This window comes from Chelonoidis abingdonii, chromosome 8 (genome assembly GCF_003597395.2).
Source record: "Chelonoidis abingdonii isolate Lonesome George chromosome 8, CheloAbing_2.0, whole genome shotgun sequence".
Classification (NCBI taxonomy): Eukaryota; Metazoa; Chordata; order Testudines; family Testudinidae; genus Chelonoidis; species Chelonoidis abingdonii.
This window is the reverse complement of record NC_133776.1, coordinates 25,702,012-25,725,889: the sequence shown is the minus strand read 5'-3', so window position 1 is coordinate 25,725,889 and position 23,878 is coordinate 25,702,012. Positions and strand designations below refer to the sequence as shown.

Here is a 23,878-nt window from a genome sequence, read left to right as displayed (position 1 = left end):
AGTGCTGTCATAACCTTGCTGAATCATTGAGGACGCTTCCTTTCCAGAGGCTTATCTGATTACTCCTATCCCCTTCAGCTATACTCCAACAAATATTAAAAGCAAGAAAAAATTGATTAGGATAACATTTCAGATCAAATCACTCAGAGAGCAAGAACAAGAGGAGACTATGCCTGAACACTAAAGGGGATAGTATGGAGTTATCATACATAGATAAAATTTATTAGTATATTGCGAGTTTCAAGACACTCTATACTCCTCATTGTTCATTATCTAGTTCTCGTAAATTATTCATGTTAGTAATTATTTACCTTTTTCCATCATTAAAGATGAACCTATTTTTCTTTCAAGCCACACATCTCTCGCGGGTTATAGAGCATCTTCTTCCCACTAGATTGGCGTATCGACTTCTTGAGAAGGATATTTGTGATATCCTAGGTTCACACACCTCACTAATAACAGCAAGCACTGCTTATGCTATATACATGTAGCTGTTTCGCATACCAGTCTCTTAAAAGATGCGCGATTGATCGTTAAGTTCTCACTGGAAGCGGAAATGAATCTCCTTCCTTAGAGGTTTTTAAGGTCAGGCTTGACAAAGCCCTGGCTGGGATGATTTAGTTGGGAATTGGTCCTGCTTTGAGCAGGGGGTTGGACTAGATGACCTCCTGAGGTCCCTTCCAACCCTGATATTCTATGATTCTATGATTTGCCGGATCATGATCTATGTCAATGAAGGGTTTGAACTAGGAGAGGACGAGAATACAGGAAGGCCTTTGGAAATGCCCTTTACCTCCATTATCCACAAACATAACAACTTCATTAAGGGCCCAACCTTGCTGAACATTGAGGACCTCCTTCCAGAGGCTTATCTCCCTCAGTTCCTCCCAAATTGAAAGGAATCAGATGGGATTCAGCCACTGGCAGAAGGACTGAGCCTAACAAAGGGGGATGTTTGTCATAATAATAAAATATTGAATTGGTTTCAGACACTCTAATAATTAATACTGTTCTCTTATCATGTATAGTATTTACTCTTATTATAGACCTATTTTTCTTCCAAAATTTGTAGGGGAAAGGCACTATTCACTAAAGGGTCTGACCTGGGATTTTGGTTCAGATCCCGCTCTAATGCCAAGTATGTAAAGACTTGCTTCCATTCTTAAAAATGTCTTGAGGAAGTAACAAACATCTGTATCAAGGATCTTTAGGATAGCTGGCTGTGCGGTATTGTACATTCAGACAAGCTGAGGTGTGTCAGGCCATGGGGCTTGCAAATCCTATTCGGGGAGGATAGCTTTGTCACAGATTTGTAGTTTTATGAATGTACTTCACTTTCAAGCAGCAAATCTATTTCAATCCATTTCTGAAAGCACCATCTTTCCAGACTGAAGGCTTTCCTGACCTAAAAACCTCTCTCTCGCAGGGCACTGCTTAGTCAAATAGACCTAAAACAGTGTTTCTTGTCAGCTCCCTCCTCCCAGACCATACAACACCCAACATTATTCAAGAACAGGAATTTATGACAGTGGATGTGTGTACTTCTTCCCTCCTCACCTGCCCTACATATTGTGACAAGACCTTTGAAGGCACAAAGCATTTAAGGGCAAAAAGCATTCAGACACTTATGGATTCTGGCATACAGAACTATTTTGTCATCAAAATGGAGGCTCTGTAACAGAGTTTCATTGCATCTCTCAGTGAGATTCCACATAAACAGAAAAAACACTGAGCCAAGGAGCTCAGCCTGAGTCTACACTGCATATATTTTACCGGTAGGCATTCATTTCATTACCCAAATTGAGCTGCAATTACCACACGTTCACATAACTGAAGGACTGTTTCCCCATAAGTCTCTCTTTCCTGTATGTCCCCTGAATGAGCTATACAGAAAGAGTTTTCAGGTCCTACTAATGAGGACAGGAAATAGTTTTGTGAGCGTTTGTGACACGTAATGCCAAAGGATACCCAAAATGGTAGAGCAGCACACCACTTGTTCACCCTATCGCTCGGTCAATGGTCACTTCAATAGTCAATATTGTTGTTTAAGCCACACAGTTAGTGTAACTTGAAAGCTGAAACTATTTCTCAGGAGGCACCAAGTCAGATTCTGCCACCTTTACTTGTGCTGAGTAATACCTTGCTCTGCAAGTAGTCCAGAGGGGAGGAAATTGTTGGGCCTGCTAATAGTACCAGGGTTAGCATCTATTGGTAGACTAGAGATGGGCAAAAGGCTTAGAGTTTTGATCTCTTCCCCAAAGTTAGGAAGTTTGGATCAATCAATCCAAAATGGATCTCTCTTACTGGGATAGGCCCAATCTCTGGATCTGGATCCAACATTCCAGGGGATTCAGATCCCAGTGTATGATTTCAACTCCATTAGTGAAAGCATTCTATAGTTAGAAAGAAGCCTGTTAACATTTCCCTTTATCTAAGTGAGCATGACTAAAGAACAATTCTGCAGTTAGAATAGCTGATTCGAAGTCACATATATCAATCACTTGGCTAGTGCAAGATTCCTGCCCTTGCTGCATTTGTAAACACTGAAAGCGACTGTTAAGAACAAAATGAACAATAAAAAGGTGTTGATACATTGTATAATCACAGCAACATGTGTTTTTAATGCAAAAACAATGACAAAGAAAAACAAGTGACCTACTTTATCTCACAAAATAAACATATTTTTTCCCCCAAGCAGTTGGCATAATTATGTACTATTCGGGGGCTTCCTGTTTTTCATTCACATATTTTGCACAAGTTCCAGAGTCGTCATATTCATGAATGCTTTGAAACAGCATATTTGTTCCCTAGGAACTCAGTACTGAAGTGAGACAAACGTACATGAAGCTGCATTATGCATTATGCATTCACGCATTTATCTAGAGTGAGGGATCTGGACGAAATGTAAAACAACATCAGAATGAGCAGGCCGCAGTATTGGTGCTCGGTGCATTAAAATCCTGCATTCATTGCAATCAGTGTTCTATAATCCTAGTTCACATTTTTGGACAATGCCTTGCATACATTCAAGAGGTTCTCCAACACAAACACTGTCTAGCTCCAATGGGAATGGCAGTAAAATACTGTCAGAGGAGAAAGAATAGCTCTGAGGTGGCAGTGCAGAGCCTGAAGCCAAAGGGCAAGGTGCCATTGTTGTTTTTTTGCACTGAAGCACTTTAATGCTGCTATTCCTGCCCCCCAAAAGCCAGTCAATATTTGTTTTACATTCCTTGATTTTTAATTCTTTCCTCCAATTCCCCAACTACCAGTCTCTTCCTGCCCTTGCTTCACTAGCTCCTTACTTCCGTCTCCGTTCTCCTGCTTCTCTGGCTCCCTGTTCATTCACTCCTTTCATCCTTTGTTTGGCCACCTGGGTGCAGGCCTGATCCAAGACCCACTGATTTTAATGGGTTTGGCTCAAGCCCTCAGAGGGGGTCCACAGTGCTCTGCTGTCCTGACAGCCTGATAGCTGAAAGAGAGAGAGTCATGATCTGAGCAGCAGTAGTGCACTCACCTTGCAATTGCAGCTGCCTGGTACCTTCGGGCTGGGGAACTAGCAGTATATGTACACTGCAGCAGGGAGCTAGATCTTACCCCAGGCAGCCAGACTCATGCTAGCAGGGCTCGAGCTAGCATGCTAAATATAGCAGGGTGGAAGTTGTGGTTTGGGCAGCAACCCAGGCTCTCAAGCCCACCCAGCCCTAGGTCTGAGCTCAGATAGGTACCCTGAGTCTTCACCAGAGCCGCAACCTCCACACTGCTATGTTTAGTGAACAAGCTCAAGCCCTGCTAGCACAACCCCGTCTACCCGGGCAGGGAGGCATGCTCCACCTGCAGTATTGATGTACCCTAAGAGCACTGGACAGGTGGACTGGAGGGGTCCCAATATTGTCACTTAACACAGCGATTTAGCAGCAGCTAATAGAGCTGGAGACTATATTCAACATTATTCCAGCCGTATAGTTACTGTCCCTGTGTGTATGTTTTGATTTGGTTTGCTCTAGCTGAGGGATACAGCACAAAATATTTTTGTCATGTGACTGGTTAAAAAAATAAACCAGGAGAGCCAAAAAAAAAAAAATAGATCTATTAAAAATACACACTGTATCAGCTAACATTCAAAATCTACAAACAGGCATTTTGATGCAAAAAGTAGGGACATTCCATTGAAAAATATTGGATTAGGAGAACCTTCTGTAGGGAGAGAATAGACAAATGGTAAATATGGCACTGTCATTGCTAACTGGTAGTTATAGAAATACTCAGTAAATATGACTTCCTATCAGAATCATTTAGCAACACTGGATGCTTTTTTCCCTTTTAGAAAACAGAATGTTCTGACTTGTAAATTACGAGTTAGAAGTATGACCACCACCTGAAATAAGGTGATTTTTCCTTTATAAGGGTTTATTGCAAATGCATGACAGGACAAATGTCTGCAATCACTGACTGCCACAAGTTCAACAGTAACTGCATTTGCTGTACCATCACTAAATATGCACCAGGTGCATAAAAATCTATTTTAATGATTTCTCCATGAATAATAATATCCTGTATTACAAAAGAAAAGATGCAAACGGTCTTTTACATATCATGAAAAATGTGTTCACAGTGTCAGCAAATTATACCTTTAAACCCAAAATAAAGCTATCTTGCTCCCTTCTGGGAAGTTTTGTGTATTTTTGTAATTAACTCACTTGGTTTTCAACATAATGCAGAAAAAGCCCTTTTCTCAAAACCATGTGATGACGGAGGCCAAACTATTTAACCTGCTATGTATGCAGTAACTACTATACTGACAATCAACAATTTAGCATATAATTACAAACATAGAAAACACCTCTGCTACTGCATTCAAGTTACATATACAGGCAATATCAAAAATACATAACAAAATATTTGGAAAGCAAGATTTTCTTCCACTTGTTTAATGCTCATTTCAGGATGAGAGCAGGGTGAACAGGAATACTGAAAGAAGTCTGTGTATAAGAGCATTCCTTTTCACCACACTCCCATCCAGAAACAAGCACTCAACAAGAGGAAGAAAAAGTTACCATACTATTTCATTTAAAGAGCGGAAGACAATCTACAAGTTACTTGCAAATTTGAATGAATCCCAATGCTGAAAATCTTTAGTTCATGTATGGAAACGCTTAAAATCAACATTAACAAACGTAAATACAATTAAGATAGAAAACAGCTTTATGAATGAAGTGTCTAATCCTGAAAACACTTATTATTGGTCATAGTGATTCCCACCGTCAATAGTCCCATTGACTACTGATGGCAGAAAGCATTATCCTAAGTAGCATTTCCAAGATGGGGTCCAAAAAGGTAGCCTCCTAAAATTCTCTCTGCAAGCAGCTAAAAGGTCTAGGGAAAAAAGCAATATATTTATTGCATTAATTGCTGAGCTCTGCTGATGTGCACAGATGTGCAGAACTCTATTGTTAAAATTTACATGCATTACAAATACAGGACACTGTGAAAGTTCAGATCTGTTGCATGCAAATAATTCACTTTGTCATTTCTGAATAAAAATACATACATACATACATAAGAAAGGATCACAGAATCTATTTACATAATCTTTGACAGGAAACGGCACATTAAATCAAGACTGAAACATTAGCTTAAAATTGCATTTCTAAATAATTTAAAAGTCAAGGACTATACTTCTTGCTAAAAATCCTTCATTCACTGGAATAGTTTGTAAGCACTGAACATATACATGTATACAATTTACAGTCTCAGAAGGAAATAAATTTCTGGTTTATCATCACTGCTTGGCTTCATCTGCAAAATGGAATCATCTGTATAAAACTGGTCATTGCATCCATAACGCAAAGCAGTACATGCGCCCTCTGGTACACCCCGACCTTCAAGATCCTCCCCACTGAAGTCATTCAGGTATCTTGCTATGTAAGAGCCAGTGGAATGCCTATTGATAATGTGAGCTGATACTGATGGTTTGTTTCTTAGAACTACCCCTGCTATGCTGCTAGCATTAGAAAGTTTTTGCTTGTTGGCTTCTTGTCTTTCCTTGGCACGACTAGCAATGTTGCGTACTCTGCTTTGACTTCTGGATGACAGTTTTCTGACCAATGCCTTGGGGCAATCATCCTCATTCTGCTTAGAATACAAAGTTTGACAGTTGTCTTCCTGGTCAAACGACACCAGTTTTCGCAATTGTTCTGTCAGAGTGTCTGTAGATTGTGGTCTCTTAGTTTTCATAGCTGCAACTTTCTTGTCTCTCATGCCAGATGTAATAAAGCTTCTACTTATGTATTTGTACTTGCTTTCAAAATTGCAGGCGATATCCTCTGATGTCAAGTCTCCCAGGCTCTTGGATTTGCAAGGACTAGGCTGTTTGACGGCTGCAGTACGAGGGTAGGGCAAAGTGTTCTTGGGTGTAGGTGAATGCATATTAAGTCTGGATCTTTGGGAGACGTACAACAAATCATTTTGTGTATCTAAAGTTTGCAGATAATTATTATGCAAAAAGCCAACACTCTGAAATGCTGGGTAAGGAAAACTTTGATTTCTTGCAGTCCTAAAATTATTTGAATTCTCCAGGGCAGCACTGTGAAGGTCCTCATTAATTAAATTATTCCCAGAGATTCTCTCACAGTAGCGTACTGAGTCCTGATTATTCTTCAGTTTCAGAGAAGCAGCAAGTTGGCTCATATCTTCTCTTTTGAATTCATATGCAGTTATCAGGAGGTCTTGGGAATCCCCATCAACCTCCATAAGACTGCTGTCTGCTGAGGTTATACAAGCAGGAGGGTCAACTATTGTATCCTCCAAAGCGTAGGAACTACAATCCTCAAGTGTTTCCCAATTTGTTTCACACTTTGTTTTGGGATTTGCTGTTAGCAAACGGAGAGAGGAAGTGCAAGGAAGACTATTTTCCACACAGTCTGACTTCTTGCAAGCTCGTTCATCTCTTGGTTTACAATCAGAGGCTGATGAAAGAGATGCCTCGTGGATAATTGTGTACACAGAATACTCTGTCGTCTCAGGGCTGGAAAACATAGCAGTATCTGGTGTTGAGAATAATGGTGATTCAACAGATTTTACATTAGTAAAGTTTTGTTTAAGGGGTGTACTTAAATCAACAGTAAACATGTGTGGATGTGCTGACACCACACTGAAGGTTTGGTTGCTGGTGCCAGGAAGACTTGAAACAACAGTCAGATTAGTTTGGTCATCTGTAACATCAAACTGTCCGATCAGTGCTGAGACAGAACTACTCATCTCGCTCTCGTTTGTTAAAGAAACCTCATCTATGAGACGAGAAACATCACTATCTTGCAGAGCTGCAGTCGAGTGTAAATCATAGACGTCAGAACAGATGGTGGAAGATATATCAGTCAGTGAAAAAGTGGTTACAGTACTGCTCATAATGACATATTTATTATTGTCAAACTCCTGTTCCTTTGCTGAAACACAACTTTCTGCCAGTATTTTTTTCTCCTCTTTACACCCTCCAGTCTCTTCTTCTCTCTTTTCATCTGTGTAATTTGTATCTTGTATTTTTTCTGTACCAAGATCAAAAACTGAAACCTGCCTTATCTGAACAGGTTCATTGGAAAGGTGACTTTTCTGATATTCTGTGGAGTGATTTGTTTCAGCTATCCCACTTACAAAGTCAAAGCTTTCTGCATGTTCATGTACAGGTGATTCTGTAGAACTGCCAATTCTGGCATCACTCTGGGAAGTAGCTTTTTTATGCAGAGATGCAGAATTTGAAGAAGGTGCAGCTTGCTCAGGGGATGAAAAGATATGTTCTTTCAACTTTGTTTTGTTCACACTTGTACCATTGTTGCTATCTGCTAAAATCAAATAAAAAAGCACATTAGTTATACATGTTTTGTTTACTATCTGCTAACAACTATTTTGCCTTTAGACAGACGAATGGAGAATGTAAAATTAGTTACAATTGTGATAAGACTTAATTATGGGGTTGTGCAGGTTTAGTAAAAATTATTTGTGTGATATGAATAAATGGGAAAATATAGTTGTAGACACTTCATTGAAGCTTCCTTTGAATGTCTATTACATCAGACGTGATGTAATATTTATCGTAAATACTGTTAATGAGGTACTGTATTTTGCACATGTGGCATTACCTTCAGTTGTGTTCCTATTCAGATTTGTACTATAAAGAAGCATGGCAATAAAGACAGAACAAAACAGCTCTGTTAAACAACATAATATATCTGGAAACAAGAGACATGTTTATAAGAGCTCTGAGTAAAACATCAGATAGTTGGACCTCATGCAGAATATTTTTGGGAACAGTTTATGTACAATTTAAGATTTAATTTGTGAGCCTCTAATAACATTTAACTTTCTAAACTTCTGCATTTATAAGAGAACAAGATTTTTAATTCCATGAAAAAATAAATTGTACATGTTTCTACATTAGCTAATCAAATTCTGGTTACATTTCTAAAACTATATAGGCTGAATCCTGCCTCCATTACTCATTGCTTACATAGGTAAGACTCCTGTTAACTTCAGCTCCTCTTTTACCTAACTTAGGGCTGGATATATGTAGCAGGAAATTGTCCTTTTATGAATTACACAGTTTCTAACATTCAACAGAAATAAGGTACAACTAGAAAAAAAACAAACCACAAAAGTAAGGGCCTGGTCCCTCATTTATTATGCATTCAAAACTCCCAGCATTGGAGTTTATAGTGCACAGGCAATGCAGGATCAGTCCCTGAACTGTAACAATGAAAACATTCCTAATGTTCTCAAGACCAAGCATATTAAGTTGAAAGGATCGCCACATACTGATTGAAATGATTCATATTTGATTTCTTTCAGTAGAGAACACAGCAAAATGGACAGGGACAAATTCAACCTTGGTATAATTCCAGTTATGTTAGTGAAGAATAATTTAGCCACAATATTTTGCTGCAATGAGCCTTTGTGGGTTCAGTTTAGCAGCATGCTGTTCTTTGCTTTCTGTAATAAAATACGGACAATTTGTAATCTGATTACTTCCTTTCTGGGACTGACCTCTCCCCTAGTCTCAAAAATTGGGGCTGACCCTCTTTTTCTGCAAATACCACAGGTAGTTCACACATGTGCATGTGTCTTTGCCACATCCCTTCCATCCTTGCTCAAGATAAGTACTGTCATGGATATGTGAGATCCTGAGTAGCAGATTGACTATAACTAAGGAAAAGATTTTGTCATGGAGGTCATGGAAGTCACAGATTCTGTGGCTTTCAGAGACCTCTGTGACATTCTCAGCTTCAATCCCGCGCCCATGGAGCTCTGAGCCACTGGTCCTGAGCTCTGAGCTGCCAGATGGCAGGGGCCATGGAGCTCTGAGTCTCTTCCCCCGGAGTTTTGAGCCACTGCAGGCGGTGTGGGCCCCGAAGCTCTGAGCCGCTACGTGTGGTGGGTGCCTGGAGCTTTGAGGCACTGTGGGTGGGGACTCAGCTGCTGTCAGCCGCAGGACTGTGGCTGGAGCCCTTCCCACGTGGCACGGCTCAGGCTCGCAGTCCTCCCCCCACCTCCATGCAAGGCTTGGACTTCATTTGTTGTCATCCTCGTCTCCCCGTTATTTTTAGTAAAAGTCACAGTTGCAGACTTGCTTGAAGTTTTGTTTATTGCCTGCGATCTGTCTGTGACTTTTACTAAAAATAACCGTGACAAAATCTTAACCTTAACTATAACTTATTACCAGCAATGCCTTATTTGATTATGTCACCTATGTACATGGACCCTGAGGAGGCCACTGTAAAGATACCTAAGTAACTTAGCTTGGGTGAGGCAGACTGAAGGGGGAGATCAGTGCCAGAAAGAAAATCGTCAAGGAACAAATTTTTCATTCTGGACCTTGATCTTTCCCCCTGTGTAAGGCATCTGGGAAGCAGTGATCAATAAAGGAAAATTAGTAGGAAGGGAGGGATAATTAGGACACTAGAAGAATGCTCCTCTTTTCTGTAAATTAGCATTCTTAGTCTATTTTGAGACCACTGCCCTGAGCACCTTCCTAGCAAAGGATGTTTCTGCAGAGGAATGAGGTCAAGTCTCTAGTGTTTTATTAACATAGTAATGGATGACCAGATGGTGATAGCATTACAGATTTCCTCTGTGATGGCTAATGCCCTTTGTCCCCACAGGCCACCACAGAACATGTTGAATGGACTGTGCTCTCTTATAGAATAAGTTTATCTGTGGCTGAATATGCTTTGGTGATGCCACAGTTTATCCAGCTAGCTATGGAGGATTAGGGTCCCTTCAGGCCCAATCATTTAGAGTGGGAGGAAACAATAACGATAGAACAGTTCTGGTAAGATACGTTTTAGTTGCTCTTCTTGCATCCAGCATATGCCACACTTTATCTTGTGGGCACTGAAACTTTGGGAGAAAAACTTCTTACTCTATAGGGAAGGAAAAGTTAAACTTAGTTGTGAATTATTCTGGAGTATGATCCTAGAGATACAGTAAGTCCTCACGGAAGATACAGTAAGTTCAGTGTCTTTCAAGAGCAGAGGAGATGTGATAGTGAGCAGGGAGCATGTCTTTAGGGAAAGGAAATAAAAGGAACTGGATGACATCAGTTCACAAGGATGATAGCTGTACTACTGTGCTCAGAACCCAGATTCAGAAAATTGGCCTAACTGTTTTTTTGGATAGAGGTACTGCCATCTGGCTCAGCTGATCTCTCACAAGACTTGGAAGATTCTAACAATACAATGTGAGGTAGGATGGTGGGAGGATTTAGGCCCAAATCTAGGCCATCTAGCAGAAATCCAGAGGGCCTGGACTGTTTAGTTTTCAGGGCTGATTCATCTTGATGCCAGTAGGAGAATTTTGTCCAAATTCTTATATAGGCCAAGAGGGTGGAAAACTTGCACAAAGATAAGAGAGTCTATAACTGTAGAGCAGTATTCCATCTTGTTTAACGCTTGCCACTCATTACCTAAACTGTGAGGTTCAGTAATCGGGACAGAGATACAAAATGGGCCAGAAAACAGGAGAGCCTGCCTGCTGGACCATGGAGTACATCCTGCCTGTGCAACAGTTCCACAAGGTCTGAGAACCACAACCTTCTTAGCAAATTGAGGGTGATTAAAAAGGAGAAGGGCCACAGTCATTCCAATCTTCTAAATCTCTCTTCCTAATATTGGAAGAAGGAGAAAGCGGAGAGAAGCTGATTCAGTCATTTGTGTGCCAGAGAGTTTATTCCCAGTGACATTTAGTCTGGTTCCTTGGTGAAGAATAACCTCATCTTTGTGTTCTGGATGAATGTGAATCATCCACTCTTTCAAGGTGGCCTAGCTCCCTGGACCATTCTAGGGGTGTCTATCTGCTGATAACTTAGCTTACTCACTTTTGTGATGTGGCCCATTTATGAGGATCACACCAGATCACTGTGTCTCTAGCACGTGGTTGCCAGTAAGGCCTTCAGAACACTGAAGAAGCATTGAAGTCCCTTCTAAGGGTGTCTTCTATCTTGCTGCCTGCAGAGTCTTCAGGAATTACTACATACTCTACCAGGGATGCCCACGTTGCAACAGCCTTCTGGCAGATGAAGATAGAACCTTTGAATTCTAGACTCCTGCAGAATCTCTAATGACTTATTTGAAGAAGGAATACAGGGCGATGGGGAACTTTGTTTTCATTTTGCTCACTGCTCCCCCAAAATCAGCTTTTAAAAGCTAGGGACCAGATTCTGTTTCTTCCAAGAATACAGAGAAGTAGGGCAAAGATGGCTTACGGCTATAGACTTTCCCTTGACAGGGGCCCGGCTAAGCCTGCTCTAATTTTAGAGTGGCTGCAATAGCTCTGTAGGGTGCCAGTCCATAGCCAAGAATAACCAGAATGCAGACACACGCTGGCCATGCCTCCGGCCACCGACATGTTCCCGGCATGCTTCCTGTATCAAGAACTGAAAAGGGTACAGTGGTAGAGCATTTTGGGCAGCTCTGCACTATCTAAGGAAACCCCTTATTCCCTGAGGGGCCATTTTTACTAGGTGAAGAGCCCTTTTATATTACTGGAACAGCATGAAGGGGCCAATCTGACTTTCAGATTGCAAAGGGTAAAACAGGAGTGCTGAATTGCTGCTCTGCACTGCCAAAAGTACAGAACCTGGAGCAAGGGTGCAGGGGGACATGGCCAAGCTCTGGAGCCATGGAGATGTCTGAATGGAGTATTTGCAGAAAGAAAAGTGCTGCTCAGATGTTTCAGACTGGGTGAGAGCTCTGGATCAGGATCGAAACCGTCTCAGACACCAATGCCACAAAATTACAGACTTTCTGGAACTATTCAGATGCTCCTATGTGTCACCTGTTTGGCGCACTGAGCTGGGTCTGCATTTCATTTGCCCAGGTCTTACACCAAAGTCCACTGGATTCACCCCAGTCTATCAGATATCAAGCTCAGGCCCAGTGGATCTAAAATCTTTTTGTTCTGAGTAACTTCAAGAATCAAAACATGCTACATGTGAGCATTTACATTTTAATCTAGGAATATAAAAAATAACTAAGATTCCAGCCTCATCCACCTTTTTCCCCATATAATCCAGGTTTATAATTTTGTAAAGTTCATTTTAAAGGACAATATCAAGGTTCTTAGATTCAAAATTTGACCTACTTTTCCCCTTTTACATCTGTTTGCAAAGTCCATGTTTTTCTTTATATACATTGTTCCCAAAACAAATGCTTCCTGCTTTTTTTCCCTTGAAAAAAAACATTAAAAATACACAATGCTCATAGCTGTCATGCGTAAACTCACAATAACAAACCCAGAGCTTGAAAATGATTGAGGAAATAACAATTTTCACAAGGATGTGGATTTCATCTTCAGGCTTCTAAAGGATACTTAAAAAATCAACTGCTAATAAACTAATGTTTTTAATTATAAAAAAAAACTTTACAAGTGTTCTTTAAGCAAATCTGTGGAAAATACTCTAATCCACTTGCCTAGTCTGGAGAGAGGCAACTTTTCTTGGGTTTCAGGAAGAAGTTTAAAAATGCAAGTGACACTTTTATTGCATATCACTTTAATAAGCGTAACAATCATTTTACATCCTATGGGGCTTGATCCTGCAGTCCTTATTCACGTGAGTTCAATGGAACTACTCACATGAGGATTGCAGCACTGAGCTTAATAATATGGTTTTAAAGCTACTGCACTAAAAGTCACTTTGGAAGCATCTTACCAGAGGTATTTTCTTCTCTTTTGGTGTCTTTAATGGTTTCACATTCTGGTGAAGACAATCCCATCAGAAGGAATTTGTCAACTGGCATAGAAGCAGGACGTGCTTGCAAACTCCTCGTTGTACGCCTTATAACTCCTTCGGTGTCTTTCATGTCTGTTGGCTCAGAGGTACCGTCTTTAATTTCTGTAGCTTCCTGAAAGCCCATTTTGCTCTTCTTCCTGCCTTTTGCCGGAGCACTCGCTGTGCGTCGGAGAATTCGATCACCAATTGATCGTTTCCGCACGTAATGCCCACTGTTTTCAACAGAATTGTGTTTGGGATTCTTGTTAAACAATCCTTTGAGTCCTATCAGCTGCCTATTCTGAAAACAAGAAAACAACCACAGTCTTTAAGTTCAGCCTGTGTTTTAAACTGCTATTGAATACATATTTGTGAATCATGAATGCAATTTAGCAAAACAAAGCAAAAATTCACACCAACTAATTCACACATATTCAGACCAGGAAACAATCAGCATAGGTCACCATGAGTTCGTGCATGTATGAATTTCCCCTCATTAGGAAGGCAGCCTGCCATAATTACTGTAGATCTTTACTAGAAGTTTCCTAATCAGAGCTGACAAGACTGTAAGAAATGCTCTGTAGTGACAGGCTGCCCATTAACGTAGAGTTTTATGACATGGGCCTCATCAAAGCAACATTTAAATATTTCAGAATCTTAATGAGGAATGAAGAGATATGGTAGTTATGGTACATCATGCGACTGGGAACTGTTTGATAAATCTGTGCCCAGCAAGTGAAAAGTGCATGCTAATGAAGACTACCTTAGTGGCTCCTAGAAAGTGCAATATGGTATAACTGGGATTGAGGATTAAAGGACTCCACTGAAAGGAAAACAAATGCAAACATATTTGGCTAACATTTTCAAGGCTGTAACACAAGCAAACAAGATAGTTGGTGTAAGTAATTCTCTATAGTTAAGTCATTTAAAATAGATTATTAATCTTACACCAATCTCAATGAGATAGACACTTCACTAGGCATTCTCAATTATCCAGGGTATGGAGAGTACCTCCAGGTTTTAAATATATCTTGTAAAAAAAACAACACAGTACATCATTAAAGTAAGCATTTGGTGGTGGGGCAAAATTTTATACAGAAGAGGTCAAGTCTCACAGGGTGTTTTTTAAATCCTCTCCTAGTGCTATCATTCAGCCCAGTTATACTATGAAATTACTCAGAAATTCAATGTTTTCCTTAACTCTGTCCTCTCTGAAGAGTATGCAAGCCAAATAGCAATCCCTGTTGAATGTCAATGACATGGGATTTCATTTGTATTCACTTGTGCTTCTGGATACCTACAGATCCTGGGAGCCCTACAGATCTTGGGAGCCACTATACATTTTCTTCAGTCCTTTTAATTTTCTTTTAAGATGGATTTAGTGTTGGTGAAAGATGCCAGCTTGATCACTTCAGAGACTGAAGATCTCTGTGTTTCCACAGAACAGATACAGACCAGGTGGTGTCAATGCAAGTTGTTCTGCAATGGCCTCTACCCTTTGTTGAAGGGACCACTTCCGGAGGTAAGAGCAAGAAATTCTGTTCCCATGTGCATTCAGTCCCACTTATATGCTGAGACCAGGGTGCCAATTGTGGGGTAAACACCTGTACACATGAATCTGGACTGACATCCCCAACTCATTTAACATAGGGCAGGATGTTCATGAAATGGTCACAAATTCAGTCACTGTTGAGCTCAACGGTGTTAAAACTGGTGATCTAGGCCCTGCCTACACTCGCCTTCTCCCCTCAAATGTTTCTGCTGATACAGATCTACTCATTGGAGCAACTGTAGGTGCTTTAGAGCAGACAAAGTGCTGGTGGTGTTGGTTTTAGATCCTGTTGTTTAGATCTGCTCTGAGCAGAGAGAGAGACTCTGAGCTACCTGATTCCTCTTTTCACACTCCTTAAAAAATAAATCTAAACATAGTCATTGAAATGAAGGTCCTTTTTATTCTTGGTACCCCTCTCTGTTTTAATTAACTTATCTATGCTGTTGACTTCTGGTAATCCTTTTAACCCCCTATTTATAGTAACTTGTACACCTCTTGTAAACTGTTAAACAGAGGAAGTTAACGCTGAAATAATGAGTAATGCATTGAACTTTCACTTTCGTTTTAAAACTTGAAGTTGAAAAATTTTTCGTCTTTTGAAACATGGCAGAAAAGCAACAACACTTTACATGCTACAACTTAAATGGCTGAGAACTAAAATCAGAGTTTAAAATGTCTTGTCAAATACCCAAAAGTAATGGTGTGACTACAGCTCTTGACAATTACTTTTTAAAAATAAAGTAACTTAAAATGAGCCTATAGGGGTGTACTTACTGTACCTAGGTGAGGAATGAATATTAGGTGACAAAGAAAAGAGCATTCACAGTTATGCATGCTAGGATTATGGCAATGATATTGCTTTGAGGTTAAAGTGATCTTCTGCAAAGGTCAGGGAGAAAATTTTGTATTATGGGCCTTATTCTCCATCCTCTTGTGCTTTGTGCAGTCATTTATATAAGGGCTAAGGGAGTGAAACTGCACTGGTGTAAATGACGACACAAGGTGCAGAGCACTGGAGAAAGTGACGACACAAGGTGCAGAGCCCTATCTCTCTTGTTGTTATTGCTGTTGTTCTGTATATTTTGCATTTCTCTGAAGCGTTAGGTGTTAGCCTCTGCCGGACACAGGACTCTAGATTTGATACATCACTAGTCTGATCCAATATGAAAAATGCCATGTTCCAAAATTGTAGGAATCAGTCAAAGCCCCCATTCGTTCTGTGAGGTTATACTGATGCATCTTAACCCATTGTTGCCAGCAGTACGATACAGAAGTATTTATGTTCCCACGTATACCTACCTTTCCATACATTTCATTGATTGTTATATGGACAAATATGGATGCTTCAGTTAGTCCCTCTAAGTACACATGACGATAGCCTAATAAAATGAGAAAACAAAGTAACAAAGAATCAGCACTATGCATTTTATGTGCAGTTAGCAAGGCTGTCCATATAATGTCTTTTGCAATTATATACAGTAACTCTGAGCGATTGTTTATTAATAATAACACAGTCCCCTTCCGTAACATCTTCCATCTGAGAACCTCAAACGGCTTCACAATCATTAATGTGTTTAGTTTTGCAATCCCTAGTGAGGTAAATAAGTATTTCTCTCCATTTTACAGGTGAGGAGACAGATACAGAGGCTGAGACTTTCAAAAGCCCATGGAACTGGGCATCTAAATCCCTGAGGTAGCTTTGAGGATTCCCCCTCATAGCTATTAAGAAACTTCCCTAATGTCACACAGGGGGTCTGTGGAAGAGCTGGGCACAGAACCCAGCTGTTCTGACTCTCCATTCTATGCTTTAACTACAAAACTATCCTTCCTCCTATTTTCAACTAAATATCAAAGTCAAGTCAATGAGTGGAACTAACCAGGCACAAGACTGCTGAAGGCCACAGTTCGTTGTCCAACAAAATCTCGACCAATGGGATCATGGTCCCAAACAAGAAATCGAACCAAAGCTATTTCAGGCACGTGGATGGTAAAAGTGAGAGTTTCCTCCCAAACAGGGTTAAATCCTAAGGGACAAATAGAATAGAAAGTCAGGAAAATACAGCGGCAGCAGCCGATGTTGACGTTTACGTTATTATCTGTGAAACACCAGAGGTAAGGAAAGCAGTCACCCAAACAGACCTGATGCACAAGTGACTGTACATTATTACCCATGAACTGTGTGTGTGTATATGTATATATATACATATATGTATATATATATGGAGATATACCTGTCTCATAGAACTGGAAGGGATCCCAAAAGGTCATCGAGTCCAGCCCCCTGCCTTCACTAGCAGGACCAAGTACTGATTTTATCCCAGATCCCTAAGTGGCCCCCTCAAGGATTAAACTCACAACCCTCGGTTTAGCAGGCCAATGCTCAAACCACTAAGCTATCCCTCATAGTCACTAGCAGACAAATAAATGAAGATGCTGCAACATAGCCATTTCCTTTCCCTAAGTGGGGCCTTTGCTTTGTGGCTGCTACCATAGGCGCCGACTCCCCTGGGGAAAAATTGGTGGATGCTCTGCACCCACCGGCAGCTCCCCGCCCCCCTGCCCCAGTTCACCTCCGCTCTGCCTCCGTCTCCTCCCCTGAGCGCGCCGCTGAGTCATGCTTCTCCCCTCTCCCTCCCAGCGCTTGCGCAGTGAAACAGCTGTTTCGTGCAGCAAGAAGTGGGTGGGAGGGAGAGGAGGAGGAACGCAGCGCACTTGGGGAAGAGGCAGGGCTGGGGCGGGGATTTGGGGAGGGGTCCAATAGGGGCAGGGAGGGGGCAGAGTCAGGGTGGAGGCAAAGGGAAGTTGGCACCTGTGGCTGCTACATGGGAGTTGAGCAATATGCGTGGCAAGCCAAGAGGATGGAATGAGGAGAATAGCCACTAATGCAGTCTGTGTAAATTGCAATGCAAAATGCAGCACTATAATGTGCCTATGCAGCTGTCTGAAGAAATCCATATGCAGAAAAATTAGTGGTATCTCTCTGGCAGCTTTTATGAACAACAGAAAGGGTCTGGATTGAGCATCTGGCAGAGAGTCTGCATGTGGCGGCATGGCAGGGCAGACTGCTGTGCTACTTGTCTGATAGGTCAAGCTCAGACAGGCCAAGATGCCCAGGAACTATCCCTGTGTTTCTCCACGGGTCACTGCCATTCATGAGAACTGACAGCCGCATCTCCCTGGCTGTTCATTCTGTTGCTAGCCTAGTGTCCCATAGGGGTTGATGTGGCAGAGAGGTTGTCTGTGGCACTGTTTGTTTTCATTTTGTTTCTCATTACTTATATATACCATGCATGCTGTATGATAGGTACTAGGGACTTCTACGTAAAGCAGACATACGCAGAGTCAAGGAAAAAAGAGAGGGAGTGTGAGGAAGGCATTCTCCCTTTTCAACCACTCCATTATCTTATTTATCCCACTCCTGCAATTTTTGGCTAGAAAGCAGAATTTTAAAACTCAAGATCCAAGGATATATCATTCATCAAAAGACATTCACTTGGTTTCATGTGCTATCAAGCTTTGCAGTCCAACACCGATGCAAAAAAAATTAATACAGTATCTGACTGATATAGTTGACTGCAGACACAAGATTTTTCTTAATCATTTTGTTTTTCTTGGTTCTGGTGTTGGTCATCATCTTACCTGAAGACAGCTTTTGTCATGTCACTGTTTCCATGATTCTACCGTGAGAAGTTCAGTTATTACTCACACTTGCCCTCTTCCCAGGACTCTTGTTAAAAATTGAAGGGTTAGCCTTGTTTTCTTCTCTTCTCACTAGCTAGAGGATTCCAGCCCATTCTTCACTCTAGAGGGACTGCGGCTTGAGTACGTCAGAACTATGTTAACTGCCTAATTAAGGATCAGATCCTGTCACCCCTTTCACATGCTGTGTAATAACTTACCCTGCAAATTGTCCCATTATAATCACTATGGATACAGTCATCAGTGTTAGTGTTCATTGGGACTACCAGCATAGCAAGGTATTACTATAGTATTACTTAACATGAGGCAAGGATGGCAGAATCTGTCCCTAAGAGTATAATTCAATAACCATTGGAGAGAGAATTACACATAGATGTAGTAGAGAAGAATAGACCTCAAAAGATTAAAACATTCAGGGCCTGACTCTCATGTATGCCCTGTTGCCTTTATATAGCTTTGGTGGGGTAAAAGGGCTATAAAGAGGGAGAAAACAGCCTCAGAAAATGTCCTCTACACAAGGAGGCCCTCTGGCAAGAGCAGAACTGGCAGAGTAGCTCTGTGCTAGCCTCCTCCATGTCCCCAGGTGCATGCCAGGAACAATTCAACAATAATTTATAGTCAAATACTATCAAAAACTGCAGGCCCAGCTAAAAATCAGCAAGGAAATTTCATGCTTGTCACTCACTAGAAGGTAATTCTCAAACTCATCAGGGACATAGTAACATGGAGAAGGACAGAATGTCACACAAGGACATTTGGACAATCTTGAAAACTGGAGTTATAGAAATGGGATGAAATTGAATGGTGAAAAGTGTAAGGTCATGCACGTAGGGACTAGCAACAAGAATTTTTGCTACAAACTTGGGATTTATTGGCTGGAAGTGACAGAGGATGAAAAAGACCTGAGTATACTGGTCAACCATAGGATGAGTATGAGCCGCCAGCATGATGTGGCCATGAAAAAGACAAATGCAATCCTAGGATGCATCAGAGAAAGTATTTCCACTAGAGAAAGGGAAGTGTTATTACCATTGTACAAGGCCCTGGTGAGACCTCATCTGGAATACTACATGCAGTTTTGGTCTCCTATATTTAAGAAAGATTAATTAAAACGGGAACAAATGCAGAGAGAGGCTACTAGGACCAGAGGAATGGAGAACCTGCCTGACAAGAGGAGACTCGAGGAGCTTGACTTGTTTAGCCTAACAACAGGAAGTCTCTGGGAAGATATGATTGCTCTCTATGAATACATCAGAGGGGCAAACACCAGAGAGGGGGAGTAATCATTTAACTTAAGGGCCGATGTTGGACAAAAGAATATAAACTGGCCTTCAACAAGTTTAGGCTTTAAATTAAACAAAGGTTTCTAATTATCAGAGGAGTTAAGTAACCGGGTCCCATAACACAATTGTTATTGGAATGTGGAAAATTCTGAGTCTAACCAGTTCCTACCTTGGTTTGCCGGCCAATATGGACATGGCAAACCATGCCTGAATAACTGCATTATGTAGCAGCCTAGATTACAGAATAGTATGACCCTATTTGCATTGGTTGACCAAACCATATTAGCATGTCTAAGCATGGACATTTTTTACCCTTTTAAGAAATTTGGGCTAAACACAGTTTCTAACACTCTTTTGTCCAAAGCATATCAGCAACGGCCAGCTGAAAGTGATTTTGCTGGAACTGATGTTAAACACAATTTCTCAAAATGATGAAAAACCTTGTTTAGGTGGGGCTTAAAGCAAATGAGAAAAAAGCCCATGCAATCCCTGAAGGATTAGTAGTTCAGCAGTTGTCACCACAGCATTCCACAGCTCTCCTCTGTATTGATCTAGCAATGTTTTTTATTATTTGAAAATATGGTTGTACTTCATATTAAGGATACATTTATAAATAACTTATAAAAGGCTAATAAACGATTAATAGAAGTTATAAGCATATTATAGACATGAGGAATATGTTTTATTGATGGCTCTAAATACATCAGTAAAGGTTTTATAGATAGTTGTATGCCCTTATTTTAAACAACTTTTTGACCTATTTATTAACTATTTATAAACTATTGATAAATATTCTTTTAATATAAAGTATGACCAAAAATACTATGTTCATCACTCTTTGCATCTCTGGTAAATTATTCCAGTCATTCATAATTATTCAATAATTTACTATAGAAAAAAGGGAGTAGGGTATGTTATCTTACCATTGTCATCAACCACTCTGGTCTGGTCTTTACAGCAATCTACAGGTAACCCAATAATTTCCACCTCGACAAAAGGATCTATTATCTATTTTAAAAAACAACAATTTAAAAGCAACTCGTTATATACAAAGGATAATTTTCCATTAAGCTCTCACATAAATGCACATTTGAATGCTAAAGCCGCTGCTCAATGTGATTTTGCCAGTCATGTGATTATGGGAAATGCCAGAGTAGACGACAGGATGATGTAGGTTTCATCACTGCTGTTTTGTGACATCGGGACATGTGGCCAGGTGGAACAAACTTTCAGATCAATGCTAACAGCTGAAGAAATACTAACCACCGTTCTCACGGCGTGGGATCGATGTCCGCGGCTCCCCCTGTCGATTCCGCAACTCCATTCGGGTTGGTGGAGTTCCAGAATCAATATAAGCGCGTTTGCAGATCGATATATCGCATCTAGATGAGACGCGATATATCGATCCCTGAGCAATCGATTGCTACATACTGATACGGCGGGTAGTGAAGACGTAGCCTCAGACTACTTTACCTCCCCTCTGTCTCCTAATACTGAATCTGGAGGCTTGGGTAGTTGCTGTCCACTGATGACTTTGAGAATAAGCTGCTTTTTAGGGTTGGCAGGAAGTGGATCACTGGAATAAGGGTTGAATGTACCTAGAGGTTTGCAGAGAATGAGAAAAAATAAAACCCTTAATATTAGAAATCCTATACAGGAGGAAAAAAAAAAAAAGAACTTCTACCCTCCCGAATGCATAGAATAAATAACATCATATAATCACATGCTTGACTGAGCCTCCTGTCTATAACTTAATTTCTACAAATGACATTCAAGGACCTCTAACTAGATAGGCTCAGGCCCATTTTACGAGAATGATCCTACCAGTTCCAGTGTTAAACTGGTTCAAAGAAATAAGGTGATTTTAAAATGATGGTGGCAAAACCAAAACCCTAAAAAAATAGAAATGGCTCACTGTATGAGCATGTGGATCACTGACTCCTGTTCCAGAAATACTAGGATGCCCATTGATTTCAGTGACAGATCAGGCTGCAAAAGCTGACTGCTATGGGGTGTTAAGCAACTTCACCTCCCACGTTCCTCAGGCTTGTCTACACTTTGCAGGAGGGACCCAGAATATCACAAGATGGGGTGCTAATAACTTACCTAGATTAACTCTGAGAGATCATATTATGGTAATTGCATATTCAGAAAGCTGGCAGTCATTTTGTTAAGGTTTATAGCAAATACTGCAAATGTGTCTTTCATTAATCATTTAAAAAGTCAGATGCAAACCAAGCTAATTATTTTATATATGTGTCAAAAATTCTTGTTTTAATTCCTTGTTTTATTCTAGATATTTAGCTCTAAATGTAAAATAATGGAAAACTGACTGCAAAAGTCATTTTCTAAAATAACTGCTATAATAATACCAATAATAAATGTGTAGTATGACATCACCTTTGCACATCTGCTGAGGTTTGAGGACATACCCACAGTTGCCATTCATCCTGAACTTTGCTTGATTAACCTGCATCATGCGCCCATCAGACTGGTAGTTTAATGCCACTGTTGAATTAAGAGATTTAGGAATCATTAATAAGTGTAACTGTAACTTGCATTTAATATAAAGCCCAGGTGAAAACATTACATACATAAAACACCTACCTAGTTGGCAACCAGCATTCCAGTATGGTAAGGGGTTGAAATTGCTGGAGTCAATCCGATATGCAGATGGATAGATTCTGGTGAGCTGTTTCTGGTTGTAAAGTATAAATTGCTCAGACTTCTGTTGCACTACCTGGTGGGCCCTTGTTTCACTGAATGATAACACATTTCCCATAGTCCCTATGTGTTTATAGTTAAAAAGAAAAAGAAAACCAAGAATAACAACTGTGAGATAAATTGCTATATTCACAGGTCAGTTACACTAGTGTATATCTAAAGTAATTTGGACTCACATCAGTGGAGTTAGTCTAGATTCACAGACCATCATATCATGCTTGCTTTACTCTTACAGCTGGAGATCAAGTGGAAGAGATATACAATATAGCTGCTAATTCCCATTAGGCAATATTCCTAAACTGTGTTGAGTTCAATAAAGCTGTTGTATAATGAACTCTTTCCATACCTATGATTAGGTTCTCCCTCATCCTACCTCCATATACCCAGGACATCTTTCAGCTACCTCCTGACAGCCTGCAAATCCCTCGGGCTTTGACAATCCTCTTCCACTCTACCCTGGAAGGATAGATCACATAGACCTCAGAATAGCACTGCCTTGCTGTTATGCTCTTTCTGTAACCTTGCCCTAACTCATCTGCAAGTGTGTGCCACTAGGTCTTTCCTCTATAGGGATTTGGGCAAGGGCTGGAATGGTACAGAATGGACCAAGGCATCAACTTCCGTTTGCAGGACTGTCCCTTGCTCGGGCTCCTGCTTTCCAGGCTTATGTGGAAAACCAGGCAGGAATCAATGCTAATTGAAAATGCATCAAATCCTGGAAAGCCTCAGCCAGAACTGTTGCTGAGAAGCTACAGCGGACTCAGATAACGACAGCATGGCTAAAATCTTGCTGAAGCCTTGTAGCAAGGGGGAGGGAGTAATCAGTTCAGCCCCACAGAAAGTCATTTCCTTCCTCTATGGATCTCAGGATACCCTTCCCCGTGGATCCCCAAGATCCATGGGAGGAGAACTCCTATGCAATCCACAGTCTCCTCCTTTCATTCCACTAGAGGAAATATTTGCATGAAAGCTTGGGTTCTCATTTGGGGCCTAAAACATTACCGAGTCTCACTTTTCCCTAAGTCAGTAGGCATTGTCCTGCACTCTTATATAGCTTGTCTTTATGGCTGAAGTGCTTTTAAATGTAGGTTCATAATTCTCTGCACAGTATTTTTTTTAAGCAGAAATAACCTTTGCACTTGAATTTGTTTTTTCTATCTTCCATATAGAGCCAGCAGCAAAGAGTCCTGTGGCACCTTACAGACTACACTGGTCTACAATTTTTGAGAAGTCATCTGCTTCAGAGATAAAGTGTGGTATTTATTATGTATTTTGATGTGCTGAATTCAAATATGACAATTAAAACAACTGATTGGCTACTGTTTCTAAGATATTTAAGTTTTTACATTTTATGTCTATGTATAT

The 23,878-nt window shown here is 40.6% G+C and overlaps 1 protein-coding gene across 1 annotated transcript in view; it reads right to left on the bottom strand.

Annotated features, from left to right (window-relative positions):
• Positions 1-3,271: 3,271 nt before the first annotated feature.
• The window catches only part of PLCH1 (phospholipase C eta 1), a 186,254-nt gene continuing 165,647 nt past the window's right edge, over positions 3,272-23,878 (bottom strand). Inside the window, exons 17-25 of the mRNA XM_032787405.2 lie at positions 22,397-22,576; positions 22,190-22,297; positions 21,263-21,387; positions 20,713-20,797; positions 16,685-16,831; positions 16,107-16,186; positions 14,019-14,078; positions 13,196-13,556; positions 3,272-7,835 (exon numbers count right to left, since the gene is read on the bottom strand). Of these exons, the coding sequence (XP_032643296.1) occupies positions 5,743-7,835; positions 13,196-13,556; positions 14,019-14,078; positions 16,107-16,186; positions 16,685-16,831; positions 20,713-20,797; positions 21,263-21,387; positions 22,190-22,297; positions 22,397-22,576 (3,239 nt within the window). The 3' untranslated portion in view covers positions 3,272-5,742. The remainder of the gene's footprint in view (positions 7,836-13,195; positions 13,557-14,018; positions 14,079-16,106; positions 16,187-16,684; positions 16,832-20,712; positions 20,798-21,262; positions 21,388-22,189; positions 22,298-22,396; positions 22,577-23,878) is intronic.